At 40.7% G+C, this 23,644-nt stretch overlaps 1 protein-coding gene across 3 annotated transcripts in view; it reads left to right on the top strand.

The window, feature by feature from the left end:
- The first annotated feature begins 806 nt into the window (after nt 1-806).
- Nucleotides 807-23,644, top strand: part of abcc3 (ATP-binding cassette, sub-family C (CFTR/MRP), member 3) — a 38,615-nt gene continuing 15,777 nt past the window's right edge. For 2 of the 3 annotated variants that reach the window (XM_029528137.1, XM_029528136.1), the window contains exons 1-9: nt 807-1,124; nt 13,689-13,865; nt 15,071-15,196; nt 16,116-16,253; nt 17,674-17,799; nt 18,015-18,076; nt 18,770-18,901; nt 20,810-21,064; nt 23,404-23,581. In XM_029528137.1, coding sequence (XP_029383997.1) covers nt 1,089-1,124; nt 13,689-13,865; nt 15,071-15,196; nt 16,116-16,253; nt 17,674-17,799; nt 18,015-18,076; nt 18,770-18,901; nt 20,810-21,064; nt 23,404-23,581 — 1,230 coding nt within the window. In that variant the 5' untranslated portion in view covers nt 807-1,088. The remainder of the gene's footprint in view (nt 1,125-13,688; nt 13,866-15,070; nt 15,197-16,115; nt 16,254-17,673; nt 17,800-18,014; nt 18,077-18,769; nt 18,902-20,809; nt 21,065-23,403; nt 23,582-23,644) is intronic. The other variant, XM_029528138.1, reaches the window with a different exon arrangement.

Here is a 23,644-nt window from a genome sequence, read left to right as displayed (position 1 = left end):
AGTTCTCAGAAGTGATCGTGATGATGTCATTAAGACTTCACATCTTCATATCTTCAATATGAAGGGGGGGCGAATGAAAGACAATGTCTAATTTGACCACATTAGAGCCTAAAAGCTCTGACATCTCCACCTTTGCTGCTCCAGTCTGGGTCCCTCCTGAAGACTACAGTGTCATTCTTCTTTACTGACAGGCAACGTGTGTGAATGTTGGTCTGAAACTGTGTTTTGTATCTTGGTGTGCAGTACATTGAGCCTTAAGGCTCATGTTATAAAACAGCAGCAGCAGCAGAGTGTAACAGAAACAAATGGAGAGAATGTCTCCATTAGTGTTGTACGCATGTTTCATAATAAACTCAATCCATTCAGATGTGTTCAGGCCTGGTTCATCACTATTTAATGTCCCCTGGAAAGACTTTGCGGTCTGAGTATTTGCTGCTCATTTGTTTTCGGGATGATAACGTTCTATGAATTCATGTTTTGTTGTTTTATCATGTGTTGAACTCTGAGGGAGAGTTGCGTCTCATCTCCTCAATGATAGCACCGAACTGATGGACAGGGGATTCGCCAGGTACATCTGGCTGAGAGGGAACCGAGCATGTGTGTGTTTCCTTTGTCCTTATTTAGTTCAGAGAAGTTGCACAATCAATCCACACATCCACCGTCTAACACCACGTTGCCCCGTAACTTCACGTTTATTCCTGTGAGTCAGCATGACTGTGCCGATCGGTTGTGTCGTGTGTGTGTGTGTGTGTGTGTGTGTGTTTGGAGGGGGAGGGGCGGGGTTTAGTCGGCGGACGCCCTGCCTTCCTTCACCATAACCTCCGATAATCCCTCGCAGGCTCCTGTTGACTTCGCCGCCGAGCAGAGCGGAAGGAGCGGGCTGATTCGCTGCCGCTGGTCGGTCCACGCTGTCCGCGGAGGACGGGGGCGGCGCACTAACCGCAGAGAGAACAGGGCCCGCCGCCGATGTGGCATGTGACCGGCAGCCAGCGTCTTTCTCTCGGTCAACGAACAGAAAAGCCGGTCGGCGCGACAGGGCTCGAACCTACAGAAGAGACAGAGAGCTCCGCCCTCCCGCCGCCACTGACATGGAGCGGCTCTGCGGACCGAAGCTCCCCTTCTGGGTGAGTACGGCGTCGTCGCCCCGTAGTCGCCGGTCCTCGCTTCGCCGGGTTGTCCAGACTGTGTGTGTGTGTGTGTGTGTGAACAAGAAATTGTTACTCTGCTGGCCTTGTGTACACTTCGCGTACACTCTGAAAAAGCACGTACAAAGTTAAGCCGCCGGCTCCTTCTCCTTTTCTCTGCGGCCAGACGTTCACCATTCACTGTGAATTTTCCGCAATCTTGGCGCGACTGCAATTTGTTGATCTAGCTCCGCGAAGAAAGCGAGTTGTTGTTCACCGGGGAGATGAAGTGTTACGTTAATCTGATTATTAATGTGTGGCAGTGCCGTGAACGGGTCAGTGGCATCAGTGATGGAGCAGGAAATGAGTCTGGATGGGGATTGTCACCCAAAGAAGTAATCACAGGACACAATTATGACCATTCATCTCACACACACACACACACACACACACACACACACACACACACACACACACACACACACACACAAGTGTCTCCAATATCACAGCAGAAGGAAAACACAACAGTTCAGCACCACATACACCTAAAGCCCACTGGGTATATTTTGGCTTTTATTTTTCCTCAGAGATTAACAGCCTGTGCACTTCACCTGTAACTGCCAACAACATGCACAGTATTCATATATGCACACGTGAAATAAAACCATGTCAAAAACTGTCAAGGAAATCTAATAGAAATTGGAATAATTTCATATATTGACATACAAATATGTATGTTAATAAATGCTTTCTTATATCGTAGATATATGTTAAATATATGTTCACCACATTCATTTAGAAGACAGCTGAGACGTCGGAAACCACATTAAAAGAATTAAGAACCCCCCCCCCCCTAAAAGTGATAAATGTAGCATTAATAAACTTGCATATATGAGTGTAGTGTAATTTCAACATGTTGCACCGTAGAGAGAGATTTTCATAAATATATGTGATGATAACAGTCCATTTATTTACACAGCCAGTCAAAAGTTTAGACACACTATTCATTTGAATGAGAAGGTGTGTCCAAACTTCCATATGTCAGGTCATATTTCCATATTCTCACAGTCATTAAAGGCAACAGCAGAACAAGAAGTGATAATGTCCTTTTGTCAGATCCCGGTCTGTGTTTTGAAGTTATCCTGAATCAATTTTACAAATCAAATGTGGAAGTTGGTCACTGTTTATGTCAGCGTGACAGTAAACTGCGTCTGTTGGAAATCAGTGTTCCTCACATTTTGGCTGACTGAAAATAATAAAAAAAAAAAAAAGTGACTGAAAGAATTTCCTTGTGCAGTCTCTGCACATTTCTGAGAAAGAACTCACTTTGAATATCAGATGAGCTTGTAATCCTCATAACACTATTTATTATGTTGAATATATATTGACTTCTTGTTCTACTGCAGCATTTAAATCCTCAGTCAGTTGTTACCTTTAAAGTCTGACCTGCTGTACATGCGATCACACTGAACATCTTCCCTCTTTGACACTTTCTTGGATGGTGGTGATGGTCCTCATTTGGCCTGGTAATGTTGCAGTCATTTACAATGTGCTTGCTGTGGATGCAATGAAAAGCTTCCTGTTCGTGTCTTCTTCTCAAAGTGCTCAGTCAGGAGGTAGACAGGAAATGTTTCACTGACATAATGAAACCACACCAATCTTCAAGATGCTGAAAAGATTTGTGGGGTGAGGTGGGCTGTCCCTGGGAGACACATTTCTTCCTAAATTTTCAATCAGTTGAGATCAGGGAATCTGAGCGTCTCGGTGTGATCATCATTGGTCATTGAAACTGGAGAGTACATAAGTTGATCAAGGCGAATTTCATGTAGTTCCGTTTGACTCTAACTACTTTTGTAACATACAGGCATTTTCACATGCGTGAAAAGAACAGACCTTCCCAATAAAGGAAGACCATATGATTTATAATGAACTTATTGAAGGCTGTTTAATTCACCTAAAGGGATGTTTCCTAGAATGAGATATCATATCTGTGATGCAGTAAAAATATAATTTTTATACGATGTCATAAAGAAAGGTGATTTAAACTTATTTTGGGTGAGGTTTTTTGTTTGTTTGTTTTTAAAATTTCATGATTATTGTAAGAATAGTGTGTATCTCAACTGGCATCTAGATAATGCCTTGCAGCAGGGCTGTGTAAAGACCTTTTTTGGGGAGGGTGGGACCTCAGTGACCTCACTTTTCATAATTATTTAGAGAAAAATAAAGATACACGCATATTCATCCATTTCAGTAACCATATAATTATACAGATGTTAGAATTATACTAAAAATCGATTTCACATTGTAGCAATGTTCTATAACATTGATCTGCATGTAACAAAGTCAAAGACCTGGCCATAGGGCTGCTTTTTCTAAAGCCAAATTGAAAACTTGAAATATAAAATTAGATAAAGAGATGTATTGCTCTAAACCTAACACTGCCTATATCTGAAGCCAACACTTCTTTCACTCTGTTCCTCTAGTGGGACACTTTTCCCACTCTTGGGACTTACACCTCTCAAAGGATCTACGCACAATCTCCTGCCTTTCATAATCCTGCGGCGGGTTGTCATGCAGAAAAGCCTCGCTCCACCATGTACTACCAGCACAGCCTGCTTCCCTTGTTTATCTTGTCGCATTCTGTCTATTCTTTGTTTCCCCCCTTAGATTGGCAGTGGTGTAGCACTGCCCTTCCTGCCTCCCAAAAATAATTTCACTCAATAAAGATAAACAATCTAGCCCCCAGGAGGGACTGGTGATAGTCGAATACATGCACTGATGAAATAAATTGTTGCATGACAACAAAAAAAATGCTTTTATCTCCAAAAACGTTGGCACTCTTTCTGTTGTTAAACTGTGACAACAAATGCAGACAAAGATAAAGAACAAAAAAAGTTTAAAAATTGCAAAAAGAACACAGATTTATTTAGAGGCCAAAAGTGCAAGAGTCTAACCACCACTTGACGTGTACCTATGCATGTGCCTGTCTCCTGGAGGGGGACCTCATCAGTGTGACCTTGTGTTGATGCACTGGGGCAAACCAAGTGGCCATGGAAGCTCTGTTTTGCCCCTGTGTTGGATGTAAATGCTGTGAACTTATTTGTCTGTGTCATACTGTGTCATGGTCTGTGTGTTGTCTTCAAGGACCTGCTCCACTCTCCAAACTGAGGCTGAGTGTTGTTTCAGAAAGGGTTAAGAACGGAGCATGGACGTTAGTCTGAGCTTTGGCTCGTTTTCCAGGCCACCTGAGGTGACCTGCACTGTTTGCTGCGTTCACTTCAAACAAACTGCATGCAGTTGTAATCTCCTAGAATTCAATGGTGTGTGCTTACCGCAAGTCAGGTCGAACACTAGTTTGACTACAGGCTTAGTTTGCAGCCTCACTGCTTATAGAGGGAATTAAATGAGACCTGCTGCATTTCCTGGGTTAGGGTTAGGGTTAGGCAACAGCAGCGACAGTAGTTCTCTGCTCTAACAGCTGCTTTGAGACCTTTCTGGTACATCAGTGTCCCCTTCACTACATGGGGGGGTGTACAGGAAGCATACAGTCTGTCATTCCTGTGATAAAGTTAGACCAACAGCAACAGTCTCAAACAGTCTCACCACTAAGACCTTTAGTTGGGGTTTTTTTAATAGCTTTGTGTTGTGTCACATGGTCTTCCTCAGCACACAAGTTTTACTGATGTCAAGACTCCTGAATGTTTAAACGTTCATTCATTCATCTTCTGCTTTTCTGCTTCTGGGTCGTGGGGGAAGCTGCGGCCAATTTCAGCTGGGTTTTCACACTGGGTGAGGGCGTTGTACACACCTGTCCGTCACAGGGCCAGCACACAGAGACGGACAGAAACCAGCAACCATTCACACTCACACCCAGACCTACGGACAATTTAGAGTCACCAATTAACCTAAACATGAAGTCTTTGGACAGTTGGAGGAAACCCACACAAACATGGGAGAACATGCAAACTCCACACAGAAAGGCCCCAGGCCGGGAACCAAACCCGTGACCTTGTTGTCGTGTGGTGATGGTGCAAAACTCTATGCCGCCATGCTGCCTAATGTTAAAATGTTTCATTATTATTCATTCTCAACATTTTGTCCTTTGTATTTTCTGCTGCAGTCAATGCCTCCAAGGCCTGATTGTACCAGGAAACACACGCACACACACATACAAACATTAACAAACGTTATCAGCCTCTATTTTTTTAGCATAATGTAATATTCACCGTTACATTTGTAGCTGGTTAGTGTATTGTATTTAGATGAGGAGAGTGAAACAAGTTTGTATTTGGAGGTGATCTACATTTGTTTGCAGTAAAGAGGTAACTAGGAAAACCCGGTCTGTTGTGATAAAGCAACAAATGATTAATACATGCTAATATAAAGTGTTTGAGCTCATGAATATGAACAGAACAGCAAACACAGGGAAATATTTAAAATCACAATATTGTCACCTCACCTCATCAACAAAACACCTACAACAGGGGGGCTGAAGGCAAGAGACCCCAAAGCAGAGTATTCACGACACGTTGTCCGCAAAGTGACACTGGAGGGCAACATGTTTGTACGTAACAGTACTGATGTATAAGTCACACTCTCCTACATATAGACTGTCTTACATATTACGTTGTCATTTTTTTTTTGTAAAATTGTAGCATTTCATATTTAAATAGCACACTAGTTTTTATTTTTGTACTGTAAAATAATCATATAAGAAATAACATGAAAGCAGTCATATTTATTGTGATTTCAGTTGTCATATTGTTTATGTGGCTGTTATGGAGATGGAACTTTAAAGATACATTTTTTAAAATAGAACCTTGGGAAGACCATTACTTGGGAAGTGAAAGTGCCACAAGAAACGATAATGGATCATGTGGTGAGATAATTTAATGCTCCAGGTTCAGTTAATATGGGGAAACTTTTCTGTCTATGATTCCCAGTTTTCACTGAGGTTGAACCAGTGATTGGTTCAAACCAAAATGTAATTTGCCACAATAGATGATTTGACTGTGTTTTAGTTGGCTGTTTTGTTTTTTTTTAATCTATCATGTGTCTGGATATGATAGACAGGAAGCTAAGCAGTTAAATGAGGGTTGGATGCAACTGAAATAGAGAATGGTGCAGCAGGTAACAGGCGCATGAACAGGCTGATGTAAAGCCTGTTTGTCATCAGCATCATAGGCCAATTCAATGTGTGTGCGGAGACAGAGCACAGGCGGGAGGAACAGAGTGATTGGTGTGCTGCAGATGAACAGAAACCGACAGAGAGGAAGTACAGCAAACGACGACCGGGGCGTTAGCTGGGAATGTCCAATACTACACAGCCGTTACTATGTATTAGTTCACGTTTGTCATCTTCAACTGATGTGATAAATTGTCCATTGTACCAATGTGATGATTGGAAAACAGTAAACAGCAAGATTATTGTCTTGTTGGAGGAAGTCAAGAAGTGTCTTGCCTTTCCTCTGTGCCATAAAATTGTATCGCAGTCACTTTCCTTGTTCATCTCTTTGTTTATTATCCATTTTATTTCTCAAAGTAATTGAGTCATATTAAAACAAACTATTAAAACCTTACACGCACAGACTCAGATTGTTTCAGTGAATGTTCCTCACTGTGTTCTTCCTGCTCCAGTTTACCACCGTTAGCTCCAGGAAGGGGTCCCAGCTGTTACCAGGCATCTTAGATTCATAACGTGGAAATTTGGGGCAATTCGGTGATACAGACTGAAACTTGCACTGCCCTGGATGGCAGCTCCATAAGTGCACATCATGTTGTATTGAAGATGGAATTACAGACTGAGGCCATAAACATTTAACAACACAGCCTTTAAAAAAAAGTTTACTGTGTTTATAAATCAAGTGAGAATAGGGCCATTTTCACATTGAATACAATCTGACTTCTTTTTTTCAGAAGTCTACCCTTAATGGATAATTAGATAGAGTGCAGGTTTTAGGATGGTAAATAAATATTCAGTAGTTATTATACAGGTGCTTAAATTACATTAAAGTTGACTTTACGTAGAGCAACATAAATGTTATGACACCGGAGGACTCAGCCTTGTGATAAACAACTGCTGCTAGTGACTAGGTTGTGGGTCAGCTCACTGTTTTATATTACTAATTCAGTTTTGTAGAAGGAACCACCCTCCTTTCAGATCTGTGTACAGTTCAAAAACAGGCTGGTCTTATTATTCTTACGGTCTCAGTCACTTCCTGCCTGCTCTATAACATTTCCATTGGTTTTCCTTTCCAAGTAAATCACAAAAAAATCCCTCAAAATCTTTTTTATCCGCTGCAAATATGAACGACTGTGGTGTAATGTGCATTTCAGGAATCAGGCAATCCCCATTCAAACATGAGAAGCACAGATGTTTTTCAATGTCGGACTATAAGCAAACATGACTGGCAGCTATTCCTGTGCTCCTGCTGTCTTTACTGTTGTCAGACCTCCATTTGTACCTGCCTGCTGGGCCTCGCACCAGCTGCACTGCCCCTGTGAGCGGTTAGAGCAGAATTTTGAGACCAGATTAATGTGATTCCACCGTAAACACTGTGAACACTGCTGCAGGCTCCGTCAGTCTGGATTGCAGTGGCAGCTTGCATGGAAATGTCTTCAGACTGCTCTGTACTTTCTAGTAGCAACTAGGTTGCTGTTTCTGGTAGAGTCTGCCAACCACACTGTAGCCACGTCCCGATACTTTGATCGTTTTGGGCTATATTTAAAAGATGAACATAATGTTATATTGAAGAAGGCATGAAATTAAAAAGTGAGACAATAAATTCATTAGGAAAACCTTAACAGAGGAAATAAATCAAGTGGAAAGTAGGGACATTTTCACATCTTTCACACACTTTTTTTTTTTAACAACCTCTGGCCTCGCCCCCTGATGATCATTAGATAGAATTGAAATTTAAGTCTCTTCAGCATTGCCTTCACTTTTCACAACCTCAGCCTTTACATCCAGTTCATAGTCACATTCCTGATCACTGACTGTACATCCTTTACTGCTGAACACAGGTGTACTCTGATCTTTCACCTTGTCAGAGCTGCTAGACCTGAATTTTGAGGTTTGCTCTGATCAGATAGCAGCATTGTAAATATCCAGCTGTTTTGAGCTGTGTGTGGGACTGTTTTCAGATCTACAGCCTTGATAACATCATCACTGTCACCGTCACACAAGGTCCTGGTGATATAGCATGCTTCTCAGCCCTTCACTCATACTCAGAATGAGCCGATTAGATTCGTCTTTTTATGAGGCCCTAATGATGATGGTTGTAAAATACTGAATAAAAATAATTGTCTGCCCCTTAACTTCTGATGGAAAAGCAGACACACACTGAACCCAGTCTGACCCCATAAATAAACACACACGAGGTGGAGGAAGGGGTGAGGAAGTCAGGACCTGTCTGTCTTAGTGGCTGTGACTGTATAAGATCAGTTTACTTCTACAGTAATAAAAAGGCTGGTTCACAGTCTGCAGGACGATTCTCTTCCTCTCAGATCATCAGTTCATCTGCAGACTATTCATATCATCCAGATGATGCTTCACTGCTCTTTTCTCCTTCGAAGTTTGAAATCAGCAGCTTCCTCTCCCATGTTTGGATTGTTTCATATCACAGGGGGTGGGGCTCACATGGACTGAGCTGATGTCACTGAACAAACACCAATCAGAGTTGAGCAATTTTCAAATCAACCAGTTGCTGCTTCGTTGTGAAGCTGTTTTTTATATATTAATTGGTGACATACTAATTACAGAGGTTAATTGGCTCTTACCTGATTAGATCTGATCTATGTTTACACTGATTTTGTTGCTTCATCAAATGACTGATGACATTGATGATCTCATTAAACTATTGCCTCAATTCACACCTGAATTTGTATTTGTATTTGTAATTTGTGTTTTTCCTTGCCCCTCTTCTCCTTCCTCCCTCTCTATTGGCTCAGTAAAAGGCCGCCACACCCTTTTAATCTTACCTTTTGTGTGGGTCTCAGGTTTCGGGTATTAAGTGGGTAGAGAACTGGGAAAGTCTGTGAAATGGAGTAAAGGTTCTGCATTCAGTGCAAGCTCATTTGAGCAGGTGGAAAAAGCTTTCTCTGATTGGATGGGAAAGTTTGGCCATAGCTTCGTTTCTTACAGCAACCACAGAGCTGACAAATCAAATTTTACCACAATTTGTCCATTATTACTCTCTTTTAAATAGGTTTTCACCATCAAGAGAAGGCAGTGTTACATTTTGCTGACACTATCTCATGTGTTGACATGAATATTAAAGGACAGTCAGCAGCTCAAGCTCCTTAAGCCAGATAATGTGGTGCGTTGTGAGGTCGGGCAATACACCTTGTTTTAGGTTTGACCTCACACTGAGGGACACAGCGATGTGTGGTCACAAACCCAAATGCGCACACAAACACGTTGCTTTGAAGAGTGTAGGGATTAAGGTGTGCTCATATTTGCAATGCAAACAGAACTACACATTAGCTTGTGGATAATGAATGCCTCTATTGTGGGCTCAGGTTATGAAATTAAAATGAATCAATACATTTGGAGGTAAATACAGTTTTAACCAGCTGAAGCAGTGACAGTCAGGATCAGGACTAGGACGAGAAAAGTTTACTCATAATTTTGGTGGTAAAAGGTCAAAAGTTACTTTCAAAATGCATTCTGAGCCATAACTGAAGAATTTATAATCTAATTATGGCAAAAAATAAATTCTCATAGCGATTGAGCAGCATAAATTGGAAAATTATAGCAATCTTTGTCCCAAAGGTCAAATGTCATATACACTGACATCCTGATGTTCTGCAAAGCACATCTGGTCATTATTCCACACTGTAACTCAGGAAGGAGTGACAGGGACCATGTTTCCTGTGAGTTGGGGGGTCAGTTGAGGAAACAGCCAGAGGAGATGACCCTGGTTCACTGTGTTACTGCTGTGACTGCACAATGTGATTAATTGTAAAGGGTTGGAGATGTGTGGTTATGGGCTGCTCATTTTTTGCAACTTGAAACGATCCCACAATTTTGACATTTTCTCTCTTCTTTCCTCTCATTTCTTGTCTTTGCTCTGTCTTATTAAAGATCGTGCTACTGAATGTGGCTTTTTTGTGTTTCCGTAACAAGTCGGGGCAGCACTGTGGCATAGAGGTTAGCTCTTTTGCCTCACAATAAGGTCACGGCTTCGGTTTCTGAGCCATGTATGCGGACTTTGCATGTTCATCCCGGGCTCCAGGTACTCTGGTCTTTTTCCCACTGTTTAGGTTAATCGGTGACTCTAAATTGTCCGTAGGTCTGAGTGTGAGTGGCTGTCTGTCTCTATATGTTGACCCTTTGATGGGCTGGCGACCTGTCCAGGGTGTACCCTGCCCTTGCCCAGTGTGAATAAATGAATGAGTAAAGCTTGATTGAAGCTATTTTTTGGAATGAAATTGTCAGAATAACCAGAGTTATTGTTTCACCCGAAAATTGTGTGATTGCACCATATCTGCTTGCCTGGTTGTGTACCCCTGCGTACACTTCTGAGGGACTCCCACTATAAAGAGGTTCACCTTACTGCTTCCATTGGTGAGCAACAATGTTGTGTACTAACTGTCAATTTATCTTTTCTGTTTATATTCAGCAGTTCAGTTATAAGTGCATTAACATGTTGTATGGTGTAATTTGTGTATGCCCAAGTCACTTTGGTGCCTTTCACCAGAGGATTAAGCTATTTACTTTTGCCAGGATAAACAGCCTGTCCTGCTTCACTGTAAATGCATCACATGACACATGAGGTTCCTTTTTTAAATGCTGATCCTATTTAGAGGAAAACAAACCAGAAAGCAGGGTATTCATGACGTTGTGGCTACTGTGTGATTGAAAGTGACTGATTGAAAAGCCAGAGGACAGAGGACAGAGCAGGTCAAATCCAATCCTCGCTCTTTCTCATTTCCACCTTCTCCTTCAAATATAGTTCTTTCTGGATTCCAGAAACTCAGGTGGTTGAGAGATAAAGTGTAAACTGGAGGCTTCAAAGCAAGAGCTCAAAAATGGATGTGTGACGTCACAGTGGTTCAGCATTTTGTACAGGCCTTCCTAATCTGAAGAGTTCATCACTGCTTCAGACAAGTCATTTATCTAATAGCATGACATTGTGGCTAGCAATAGATGCTTAAATGTAAAAAGTGTGCCAAACATGATGAGGTTGTCATAGGTAATCTCTGGCTAAAACAAGAATAGTCCTGTAAGGTGTAGAACATAATAAGAGTAAGAGTTTGATGCTTCCCTCAAGCAGAGTGGGCCGTTCTCCTCAGCTCCTCTCAGATAACCACCTGTAGCTGAAAGACCATATCTCCCTGTCAGACATGAGACTGCCTACTTATCTTTGAGCAGATGTGTGAGATGAGTATTTCCTAAACTATTAAACTATAACAATTATCTGTCTTCCTTTTCTTTACTTTTCATTTTTTTTGTGACTTTGTGACTGCTCTTCATTTCACTTAACATTAAGTTCTATGCGTGGATAGCTTCTCTAAATTTTTACACACTACTTTCCTGTGAACGCACACTAATATACATAAGCCTGGGGACAGTATCTAGTGTAATTTGTTTTTCATAAACCAACTAAATTAACATTTTCACAGTGTTAGTCTCTCAACTTTGGTTATTACCGGCATCTCATGTGATGTGGAAAACACGTTCATTAGAGTTTCTTCTGCGTCATTCTTTGAGCTTTAGTGAATATGTTGGACTGAAATATGGCAGATGGAGTGCGAGACAGAGAAAGTAAGGGGTTAAAAAAACAATGAAGGCTTTTTGCTCATACTTTGTTTAATTTAGGCTGTCAAGAAGAGTAATGATTCCACAGGCCTACATACCAAACACTACCTCAACGACACACACACAGACGAGCGCTTATCCCCACCTCCTTACTGCCCCTACCCTTTGACATACACTTGGCTGTGTCCTCATGCTTCAGCCGGTGGGTGTGGTGGTGCATGGATAGAGGCTGGCAGCTGTGTTTATCTTGGTTGTATCTGTGTGTGGACCTTCCACTGTGTTTGTCCAGGGAGTGTGATAACCACTGGGTCCTGTTTGCCGTACCTGCCTGCTTCTCTGCAGTGGTCACTCAGCAAAATAATGAATCACAATGTTTTATTTCAATGATGTGTGAACATGTGGCCACTCATGGAGCTGCTCTGGCAGAAGCCTTTCTTAATGTCATGATAACAACTTCTATTCATCACCACAGAAAACTGTGATGTTTCCACTTCACAATGACAGCATAGTAACATATTGAGGGAAGTAAAACCTTTGGTGTTTAGTGACTGTTAGTGTTTCCCACAGTGTGAGAATTTAGCAGAATTGTGCACTGCAGAGAGAGTGGCAAGAAGATTTGATGTGCTGCAGTATAATGTGATCAAACCCAGTATATATGAAATAAAAAGATCAACACTAGACACTATAGACAGTGAACTACTCTTGAAGTCTGCCAATTAATTCCCCCACAGAGACTCAGGATTTGTGTGGCTGTTATGGGTTTGGGGTCATGGAACATAGTACCCAGCCTTAGTCTGTTGGTGGTCTAATATCTAGTGAGGTATATGTTTTTATATGAAAGGTTTGGATCTGGGCCTAGTTGATAAATCATAGAATCATCTGATTGATGTGGGGCATTGCTTGACATAGAACACCACTTGATGAAAGACACAACTTGAAACAGAATACTACTGAACAATGGTAAGTAGTATTGATGCAGGAAACTATTTGATACAGGACACAACTTTATGGAGGACTCGATCGAAACCACTACCAAACGCAGAATGGAGCTTGATACAGGACACTACTTTATGTAGGAAACTACTTAATAGAGGACATTTTTGGATGTGGGACACTCATTTCATTTCTGGAGTCAACACTGAAAAACTGCAGAGTAAAAAAAAAAAATCTTGAAAAACTAATATAGCACAATAATGACGAGTTTCACTCTGACAAAGAGCCAGCCCTGTAGGAACTACTGTTATTGCTAACATAGGAATGGGAAGTACATATTTTTGCTCTAACTGTGTCAGAGGTCACATTTTATGGATTTGTAAAAACAAATAGTTTTGCACGATTCTTCTTTCTGTGCAATGCTTGTGTTTTTGTGTTTTGTGTATCTTTTGTCTTTGTATTAGCTGCATTGCGTTTCATTTAGATGATCTGTGTTGCAGCTTTCAAGCTCTGTATGCTCCTGATATATACTAGGTTCTGTCTCTCCAAACCAAAGAATTTCAAGCTATTGGTTCCTGGACTGTTTCGGCCAAGTTTTTCAAATATGAAGAACTGGATTATATATTAGTTTCCTGCCCCCTAAGCAAATGATCTCAAAGTGTTTACAGATTTCAGTTCAAGGAAACATCTGGTATGATGAAGTTTTGTGTGAGTGGGTGGAGGGCAGCTGTTGCATTTGCGTGTTGTCAGAGACATGCCTTGACGATGCATGTCTGGTTAGTGTTAGGGTTCAGATAGAGTTGTATGGACCCACTTGATAAGATGTCCTGCAACTAAAGTGCTGTCTTCTTTCCTGTGCGTCCCTGCAGGTGGCCAATCAGACGTTTCACACAGACCGGCCCGACCTACCAGAGTGTTTCCAGCTGTCTGTCCTGTCATGGCTGCCCTGCATCTACCTGTGGGCTGTCTGCCCCATCTATCTTTTCTATCTCAAGAAGAACAACAGAGGCTACATCATGATGTCAGTTTTGAACAGGTTCAAAACGGTGAGATGGGATTTCATTCATTCATTTATTTTTTGTTAAGCTAATAACATATGATCCAACACAACTCAAAGGGTGCAATATGCAACAAAAAATACAAATTTTCATTCACTTGTGTGGGGAAAAGTCGCTGCAATAGAAACATGTATTTGGAAGAGGAACTGCAGTGCAAGCAGAGGTCAAGCAAAGCTAACTAGAAACAGCATCACAAATAAAGAAACAATCAGAAAAATAAAGATAAATGAAAGGATATTTTCTGCCATTGCATATTTGCTAATTAACAATTATTACATGGAAAAGTAATTCACCCCTGCTTTACTGCTCATTGGAAGCTTTTATGGTGGAATGTTTTTTACATGGAACCCAAGACGAGACGATAGACAAAGACTATCTATGATTTTTATCTTGATTATGCAAACTTTTAATTAACTTCCTTACCGCCCCTGTCTGTTAAATTATGGGACCATACATGATGTGTGTTCTGTGTGCACCCTGAATGACAACCACAAAAGTAGAGAGACTGACACAGTAGAATATACATTTAAAATGTTTAAATTTATCCAACAAATACTTTATCTAGTTTAATTACCTTTTTCTCTCACAGCAACTGTCTCCACTGTATCTTTCATTTCAAATTAAAAGTGCTCTGTTGTAGTGATGTCATGACATTGCACTACTTTTATCCAAATCCAAAGACACACACATTCTCAGATAGTGGCAGATAACAAAGTTATTTAATATTTTTTTTAGTATCTAAAATTAAATGAAAGTGTTGCAGCATTGAAATGATTGTGGTCTATATCTGCTCTAATGTGCATTGGCCTTTAACGTGAAATTTTCTTCTACAATCATCAACTACAGCATCAACTTCCTGTAAGCAGCCTCTGCAAAGTTTCAGGCATTTACTGTCATGTTATCTGTATCTGCAGTTCAGGAAGTTTTTGTCTCGTATAAAGGAGTGAAAAAATTTATCATCTGCACACAAACAAAATCTGTAATTCAGGGTATTATGAATTTAACTGGAAACTCTCTCTGGTTTTGTTTTCCTGACATATACTTTAAAGACTTGCATGTGATGATCTTGTCTTGTCAGATATATCTGCCCCTTATTGGTCTCCCAGTGAAGGATGTTTTAAGTGATTTTACCAATAGTGAGCCTTCAGTGTGTTTACATTGTTTAATGTGCATTTTCTGTCCCACTCTTTCAGATTTTTGGCCTCTTCCTGTGGATAGTCTGTTGGACAGAACTCTTCTATACTTTCCATGAGCTGCGGCATGGGCACAACCAGCCACCCATCTACTTCATCACCCCACTGGTTCTTGGCATGACCATGGTGAGAATATATCATTTCCATCCTGACGTAGTTGTGCCACGCAAATGAAGCTGACTCTTCAGGGTTTATTGTCAACATTCATTTACATACATCTAAAAATAGCAAATTTTGAATAAGTCATGATGTCAAAGCAACATTTTGTGACACCGCAGGTTTTCCTGTGAAAGTATACAAACATTTTTTGTGTATGAAAATACAGAAATTTTATCACCGGACATTCACAAAAAACAGCCAGACACATTTTCATGCTGAAAAGTTGTAGTTGTTTCATATGAAGATAAAATAATGTGGAGCCAAATTGAACAAAGTTGAACCTTGGCAAACAAAACTCAGAGCTCTATGTTAGGTGTAGAAGCACTCGTAATTGGCACACAAAATAAAAATAACTATAATATATAAACCCTGTGAATACATGCATTAAATTGTTACTATTTAACATTGATCTCTTTCAAAGTGGATTTTGAAATAAACTTTCTGCTTTGACAAATGAATGAAATATTTTAAAGTAGAGCATCTCCTCTTTCAAAAATGTTTTTCTCCAAACAACTGTAACATGCGCTACGTAAATGGTTGTAAGATATTACAAGTGACAGCAGCCTGGGTTTGTAACATTATAGTTCATTCTTGTGACCAACAAACATAAAACATGTCTTTGTGTGCTGAGTTGATTCCAGTCAGAGAGTCTGTGTTGAGTGCCTCAGCAGCAGTGGGGCTGAGCCTTCAGATACAGCAGAGACCTGGAGGAGAGTCTAACCAAGTTTCTCCTGGAGGCCACATCAGGTTACATCACCTGAGTTTGATGGTGGAACAGCCAGCATGAAAGACTGACCCAGTTAGCCTGAGGTTCACCTGACATGCCCTCAGTAAGTCTTTCCCAGCTAATTTAACTCCTGCTCTCTGTGTAACCCCCCTCCTCCAGTTGTTGGCTACGTTCCTGATCCAGTTTGAGAGGTTACGTGGGGTACAGTCCTCAGGGGTCCTCTTCATCTTCTGGTTCCTGTCTGTGCTTTGTGCCATCGTGCCTTTCCGCTCCAAGATCCTGCAGGCCTCCAGCCAGGTGAGTACACAACACAGCCCCCAGGGGTCTGCTGCCCTCTTGTTACCTTATTCTGCTTCATCTCTTCTTTCCCATTCTTCTTCGTCTTCTTCTGCGTTTCTGCTCCTCAGTCCTCTTGAGTTAAGTCAACTCTACCTCCATCCCGCCCCCATCCTGCTGTCTCAGGACATGGTGTGCAGTTTAACGTGAGTGGATGCTTTGGAGGTCAGCCCAGGACACTACTAAGCAGAGCGAAGAAGGAATAGTAGGCCTGTTGTTGAGAATTTACTTATCTTACCTCCAGCACTGCAAGGCTCTCCAACAGAGCACGCCAAACAAATCCTGCTGGCAACGAGACCATGCAGGAGGAGGTGTGAGGGTGGAAGACATACGCACACACAGGCAGAGGACAATGTTACATCTGTGCACACAGTGCCATTGTACAAGCTGATGATCATATGGTTATGGATAAATAGCAATGACCCAGGTATTTATGGGGTTAGTTGTTGAGATTTCTGGCTTCCAGATATGGACTAAAATTCTAAAACTCACGGATTAGTCCCCTTTTCTTTCGGGAGTAGTGTGGTTAATGGTTAGTGACCTACTAAACATTTCTACTACAAAGGCTGAAAGATGGTGTGTCGAAACAACTGGTTTTATGTTGCTGATCAGTGCAGGGCTTGTGCCTCTAACTCTTTGGCATTAATCCCCAAAGTCTATAAGAAGTCCAGATACAAATAAAACTGAAATGATCAGCTGATTCGGAAGACTGTAAGGAGAAAAGAAAAGTCAGCAACTTCCCTGTTTGTGGTGTTCTGAGATAAATGCATGGATGTTAACATTTAGTCCAATTTGATGTGAAACACAATATTTAGTTAATGGGGATATTCATATCCACTTCCAGTTTACTCGTGACCTCACAGGTGTGACATTTGCGTTTTGAAACAAGTTGTAGATATCATCCCAAAAAAAAGCTTTACTTAAAAATGTTGACAGTAAGATTTAGTCCTGATTCACATTCACAAAAATTGATCCTGTGCCTTTCGGCTGCAGCTATCATCACATCAGTATTATCTGTTTATCATCAATTACCTGATATACCAGATATGAAATCTTCATTCAGGCTAATGCCCACTGGTCATACCAAGAGGTCAGATTGTATTGAGGTTTACATGAAAATGACCCTACTTCTGATCTGATTTAATAGCTCAGAAAACGATTTTCTAATGAGTTGATGGTCTCAGTCTTTACATTCAAGTCTTCTTCAACAGAAAATGAGAATGATATTCATTTTTTAAATCATGGTCCCATTTAGAGGAAAACACACCATAAAGCTGGCCAGACATTTGTATATGACATAAACCTTCATACATGGCAGCCATCATAGGGTCCAGCAATTTTATATTTGAATTCATAATTTTGGGTGTCTTTTACATTTCAGAGTGAGGTGACGGACAAACTTCGGTTCTCCACGTTCTACTTCTATTTCACCCTGGTTGTGTTTGAGCTGATCCTCTGCTGCTTCAACGAGAAACCGCCTCTATTCTCCAACGTTATCACAGACCCTGTGAGTTGTGTCTTGCTGCAGTGTAACCTGTAAATTCATGTGAATTGTGTGTGTGTGTGTGTCTGTGCTGTATGTGCTGTATGTGAGAGCTGCTGACTCTTTGGAGAAGCTGAAGGTCTGAGTGTGCTCTGTGGTTACTTCATGCTTGTGAAAGCAGATCATGCTCAGGTCCTTGTTTAACTTCTGACCTGTTTCATCTGTTTGTTCTGTCTCAGAACCCCTGCCCTGAGACCACAGCAGGCTTTCTCTCCACCATTACATTCTGGTGGTTCACAAGGTGGGCTTGCTCTTCTCACTATCTCTTCACCACCACTATAAACATGGTGTATGTAGCTGCCTCCATCACAATAATTTTACTCTAATTTCAGCTCCTCCAACGTGAACATTTGTTTCTTTGATGATTCTCAGTTTGAAGCTTTTATAAATCATCAGCATAAATGTAGCGTATGAATGCCATTGAATCTCTCAGTTTAGCTCTGTCATAAATACATAAAATAAATTAATATTATCATACAATTATTTCTATCATGTCTACAAATATAAATCAATATTTACACTGTGTATAAATAGCTATCTGTAATACTTAGAGAACACTGTTGAGACTCACTGTCTAATACCAACACTTCTCTTATCTTCCTGATTGTCAGCATCATCTTTCCTGTTATATGCAAGAAAATAGCTCAAACCAATTTCTAGTGGAATCCAATCCATTTGTACATAATCACGATTGGCAATTCCAGAAAACTGCATCAAGAAAGCAATTCTTATTAAGTTGTCTGTGACATGAAAAGGTTTTAGTTTTAGAATCAGATTTCAGTTGGGGAATGGAACACACACAAGGGACAGAAAACATGTTGAAAAAGATCTGAAGTGCAGTGAGGCAGATGCAGGCTGGAGAGCCTGTAGTGACCCTCATTTTTGAAAGGCTTAATGTAACAGATTGAATTAAACTGCAGTCTCCCTCTTTCAGTATGGCCATTAAAGGCTATAAGGTTTCCCTGGAGGCCAAAGACCTGTGGTCTCTGAATGAACGTGACAGCTCCAAGGTGATGGTGCCAAATCTCCTCAGAGAGTGGGACAAGGAGCTGGCACAGGCCCAGAGGTAAGTCTGTCCAGTTCGGTTTGAGTGTATCTTCTCTCACTTCACAGCTGCACTTTGTTTACATCCAAAGAAAACATGTTATTGACAGAAATCAGATTAAAGATGGAAACTGAATAACTGCTGGTAAATAATCTGATGTATTCACTCTAGTGTTTTGGACCAAGGCTGAGTCACAGTAATTGGATTACCGACATATGATGCTGCATGTGTGATGCTGATGGGGGGAAGCGGGATTGAGTAGACAGGATGCTAGTCAATCACAGAGCTGATATTTAGAGACACCTCAGTGAAGCAGCAGTGATTTGATATGTTCATGTTCAGAAACAACTTCTCAGATTTATGTGTTTTTTTGTTTTTTTTTTTTTTTGCAAAAATCTTTACAAGCAGTCTGCCGAACTCTGCCCTCCATTAGGCTGCTTCCTCTCGCTAAGTTACAGCTTTCCTGTAAATTTCACAGAGAACAGAGTGTTAAACGATATGGGAAAGCGTCTCCCCACCTTCCCAGTGCTGGTTTGTAAACCTGTTTGGTGTTAAGCTGAATTGTTGTCGTCCTGTTGATTCTTTCACTGTTGGAATCTGACTCCTGAGTGTTAAGCTGCTGCTAAATAGACTATGTGTAGTTTGTACAACATTCCATTTTCTGAAAGCCTGCAGCTTTTTTTTCATCAGGTCCAGCTGCCCAATACATTGTTAAACATTCAACATACTCATGAATATATTCAAAAGCACAGCCCCAAGCAAGGCTAAACTAAGAACACAATAGACAGAACCCAGTGGTCATTGTCTTCAGCACTGTTCGTTCTTTTATATTGCCAAAGAGATTAATCAGAACCAGTAGAGTATGAAACTATCTTTCTGTGAATGAATAATGAACACCAATAACAAGCTATGCCCTGATAGTCAATTCAAGGGGTTCCTCTCTTTAAACTTTAAACTTCATCGGGTGGCTCTCTGTACTGACAAGAGTTCTGGTTTATTTAGCCCTGCCCTCGGTCCACACAAATTGACAGCAAATTGACTCCATAATGACCTATAAATCCCCAACTGTCTGAGTCTGTGTTGGTGAGACTGTCATTGTTTCACTGCAGTTAAAGGTGAAAACACTCAATTATGGTTCTGACTGATTATTTAGCTCAGGAATCACACATTACTGTTAGTATTTTCTGCAGATTATCAGCTAAGCACAAAAAAATGGATAACCTGCTCCCTGTCTTCACTGGCTAGCACATCTCGTGTACATGTGTTTTCAGATGTATTAGCTTGGCCACATTTTGTTTCTAATTTAGAGTTAAAACTGTTGTTTGGATGGACATTATTTTCATTTTCATAGTTTTAGAATTATAACGCAGCAGTTCAGCATTTCCGATGAAATTAAAAAGATTTACTCAGCTTTTAGTATGAAAATCTTGATTGCTGCAGCTTTAGGTTGTGTGAAAATAGAGGCTCTGAGTGAAATAGCTGAGCCTCCACCAACTAACCTGTATTTAATGCTTTCCTCAGATTCCAGGACTCCATTACACTTAGAGTTCTTTATTCTTTTATTTGTTTAATGATGACTGTATCATGCAATGTAAATCTCCCAAATATCAACAGGGCATGTTCAACCACACTGTTCACAAAAGGTGTTAAATAACTAGCCTGTGAATGAATCTTAATGGAAGTCCTCTGATAACATGTTCAAATAAACTGAAGGTTCCCACAATGACAAGCTCAAGATAAAAGCTGGACCTCATTCAGATCAGTCTGGCCTTTTAAAATGTCACAAAGAAATAAAAATAGCACAGTTAATAATAATTTTCCTGAAACAGTTGTCTCTGAAAATCAGATTGAGCAACAGCCCTCTGCTTCATAACATTCAATACATGCCATTGTGATGTACCAACAAAGTGTGTGTCCCTCTGTCCACAGTGAACAGAGTCTGTCCAGCCATGCTGTCTACTCCAAGCCCCCACCGTCCACCACTAACCACACTGGAGGAGGTGGCGGAGGGGGTGAAAGTAGCCCAGAGGAAGTTGAGGTCCTGCTGTCCAATCAGACAGCAGCTCCCCGCAAGCCATCCTTCCTACGTGCCCTGGTCAAAGCCTTTGGACCCTACTTTCTGATTGGCTCGGGTTTCAAACTCCTGCAGGATATCATCACCTTTGTCAACCCTCAGCTGCTGAGGTATAAAAAGCTAACACTGCATGTTAACACTGTACGCTATAGGCAGTCATTGTTCCAGTACCCACACACGTATTTACATTTTGTGTTTTTGCATGTTTTTTTTTTGTTTTTTTTTTAATAAATATATATGCAATGGAAGGAGCAGAGTTGCCTTTATCAAATTCATCAAGGATAAGAATTTATATTCATCATCTTATCAGTAGGATTCCACCATATTACCAGGGGCTAGTAAGTAAACTGTAAATACAGTTCCAGGCTTCTCCAGTAAATGGTTAGGGTTAATTTAAGACCTTTTATTTTTCCCCAGGGGAATTTAAAGGGGCACATAGAGTTGTCTTTAAAAAGTCTGTGAAGGTGAGTAAATAAACAAACTACAAAACGTGATATTATAATGACATAATCGTAATAAATGACTGTCTATGCACTTTTAGGGGGAAAAATGGCTGAATGTAAAATGTACAGTGTTGGTGGGGATTGCCATTAATAGCAGCAGATTGAGCGTGGTAAAGTCACCCGAACAGGGTCAGATCAGGTACAGAGTGTGCTCAGGTTCTTATGTGTACTTGCTGATGATTCTTATCTTCAAATTTCTCCTATGTCACCTTGAGCTTTTAGAGTTGAATTCACCTCTTCCTCACAGCCTCTCATGGATCCTTGGTCTGTTATTGAGTGGTGGCGTTCTCCTTTAGTGCCCTTCCCTCCCTTTTTAAGCCATGGAGTCCATTATTCCTTTTATCTTTGCAAAATTTAATTTCCCACACATTGGGTAAGATGTGTTTCCTGATTTGTAATCACTTGGATCACTGAGATTCCTGTGGTAGCCATGTGCTCAGAAAAAGTGGAACACGGGTTCACCTTCTGACTTCAAGGGATAATAGCAACATGGATGTGTTATTCCAAGTTTGTCTCTTCAGTTCTCATGGATTCCTGTTTCATTTTCTGAGCTCATGTTTACAGTCCAGATTGGATCTCAGCAAGTCACTGCTCCACTTCCTTGACTTGTCTTGTTATGACCTGGTTCGTCTTTTCTCTGGATCAAGTCAGCATCTTCTTCAGGAGAATCTCTCAGGAGAATCCATCATGGCGACACCATGTGTTTCTTCCCATTTCAGGTCTTTCCTTTAATCTGTCACTGCCAAGCTACTCTGCTTGTAGGTGAAGTGCTGAAGAGCCTCAATCCTAATCTCTGTCTATTGACCATCAGTGGGTGACCACACTTTCCCATTAAAAAATTGCAGTCTAAGAGAAAATTTAACTATTTCTATCTTGATTTATTAGCTCAGTATTTTTACCCCAAATAAAGGGTAATAATGGTTTCTGTCTCTAGTTTCAATTCTTCTTCAAAACACTATGATGTTGCTATTTGTGAAATGATGACCCAGCTAAGAGAACAATAGACCATAAAGTAGGGTATGAATTTGGGTGTAACTTCTGTCATTGACAGAGTGTATCACACATGGTGACCTGCCTGACATCAGGATAGAACACAAAGCAGTTCAGATCAAGCTGATCAAGATGGAAACAGCCAAATTACAAACTAGAAGTTTAAAAATGGAAGCTAACAAAGCCATGCGTGACATCAGGGTGGGTTGCTACATCATTTGTCCTCTTCCATGTTTGCACATCAGAGCAATCTATCTTCGTTAAGTAATTGAAGTGACTGCAAATATGTTTCCTCTTCGCATCTTATCATTGCTCAAAAAGGAAGTGAAAGCAGTTGCTGAGAGAAGCCTTATCTTTTTCCAAGATGAGAACTTGTCACTGATAGTTAACCACCATAGATATTCTTTGTATTTTATCACAGACAAGTGAATACAAATACTTTGCAAATTGTGCCTTGGGAAAAAAATAACCCAAATATAATATTAACAGTGTTAACAGTTAACGCTTTTAAACACAGTTAGTCTATTCCTTAACAATAATGTCTCTGGCATGACTTCCCTGGCTGATGGAACCTCTGAGCAGGCAGTAGAGCAGACTGCTTTTAGTTTAATCTGTAGGTGTAGAACCAAAACGTCTGAGGAATCCTGTTGAATTGGTAACCTCATTATAATGTTGCAATTGCCATCAAGATCAATCAACCAACGGGCCCCCTGGTGGACAGGGAAGGTATTAAACATTAAAATATATATGTGTGTGTGTGTGTGTGTGTGTGTATATATATATACTATTACTACTTACACTAAGGCCTTCTAATCTATCACACATATCTATTTATATATGTGGTCCCAGCAGACATCATTTGACCTCTGTATTGCTATGTATTGCTGCTGAAGATGATTATTATTAAACTTTAAGTACATCATCCATGCAACATTTATGTCTCTGTATTTTGACAGAATGCTGATCTCATTCATCAAACAGAAGGGTGTTCCCGACTGGTGGGGCTATTCGCTGTCCTTCCTCATGTTCTTCACAGCCTTCCTTCAAACCCTCATTCTCCACCGTCATTTTCAGTACTGCTTTGTCACAGGCATGAATGTACGCACAGCCATCATAGGAGCACTCTACAGGAAGGTACGTGGGACAGCTACACTTCTTAGTATCTGACTTGCAAAGATGCCCTAACATGTACAGGCA

Source organism: Echeneis naucrates, chromosome 19, assembly GCF_900963305.1.
Source record: "Echeneis naucrates chromosome 19, fEcheNa1.1, whole genome shotgun sequence".
NCBI lineage: Eukaryota > Metazoa > Chordata > Actinopteri > Carangiformes > Echeneidae > Echeneis > Echeneis naucrates.
The sequence above is the reverse complement of the archived record's forward strand: the minus strand, read 5'-3'. Positions and strand labels throughout refer to the sequence as shown.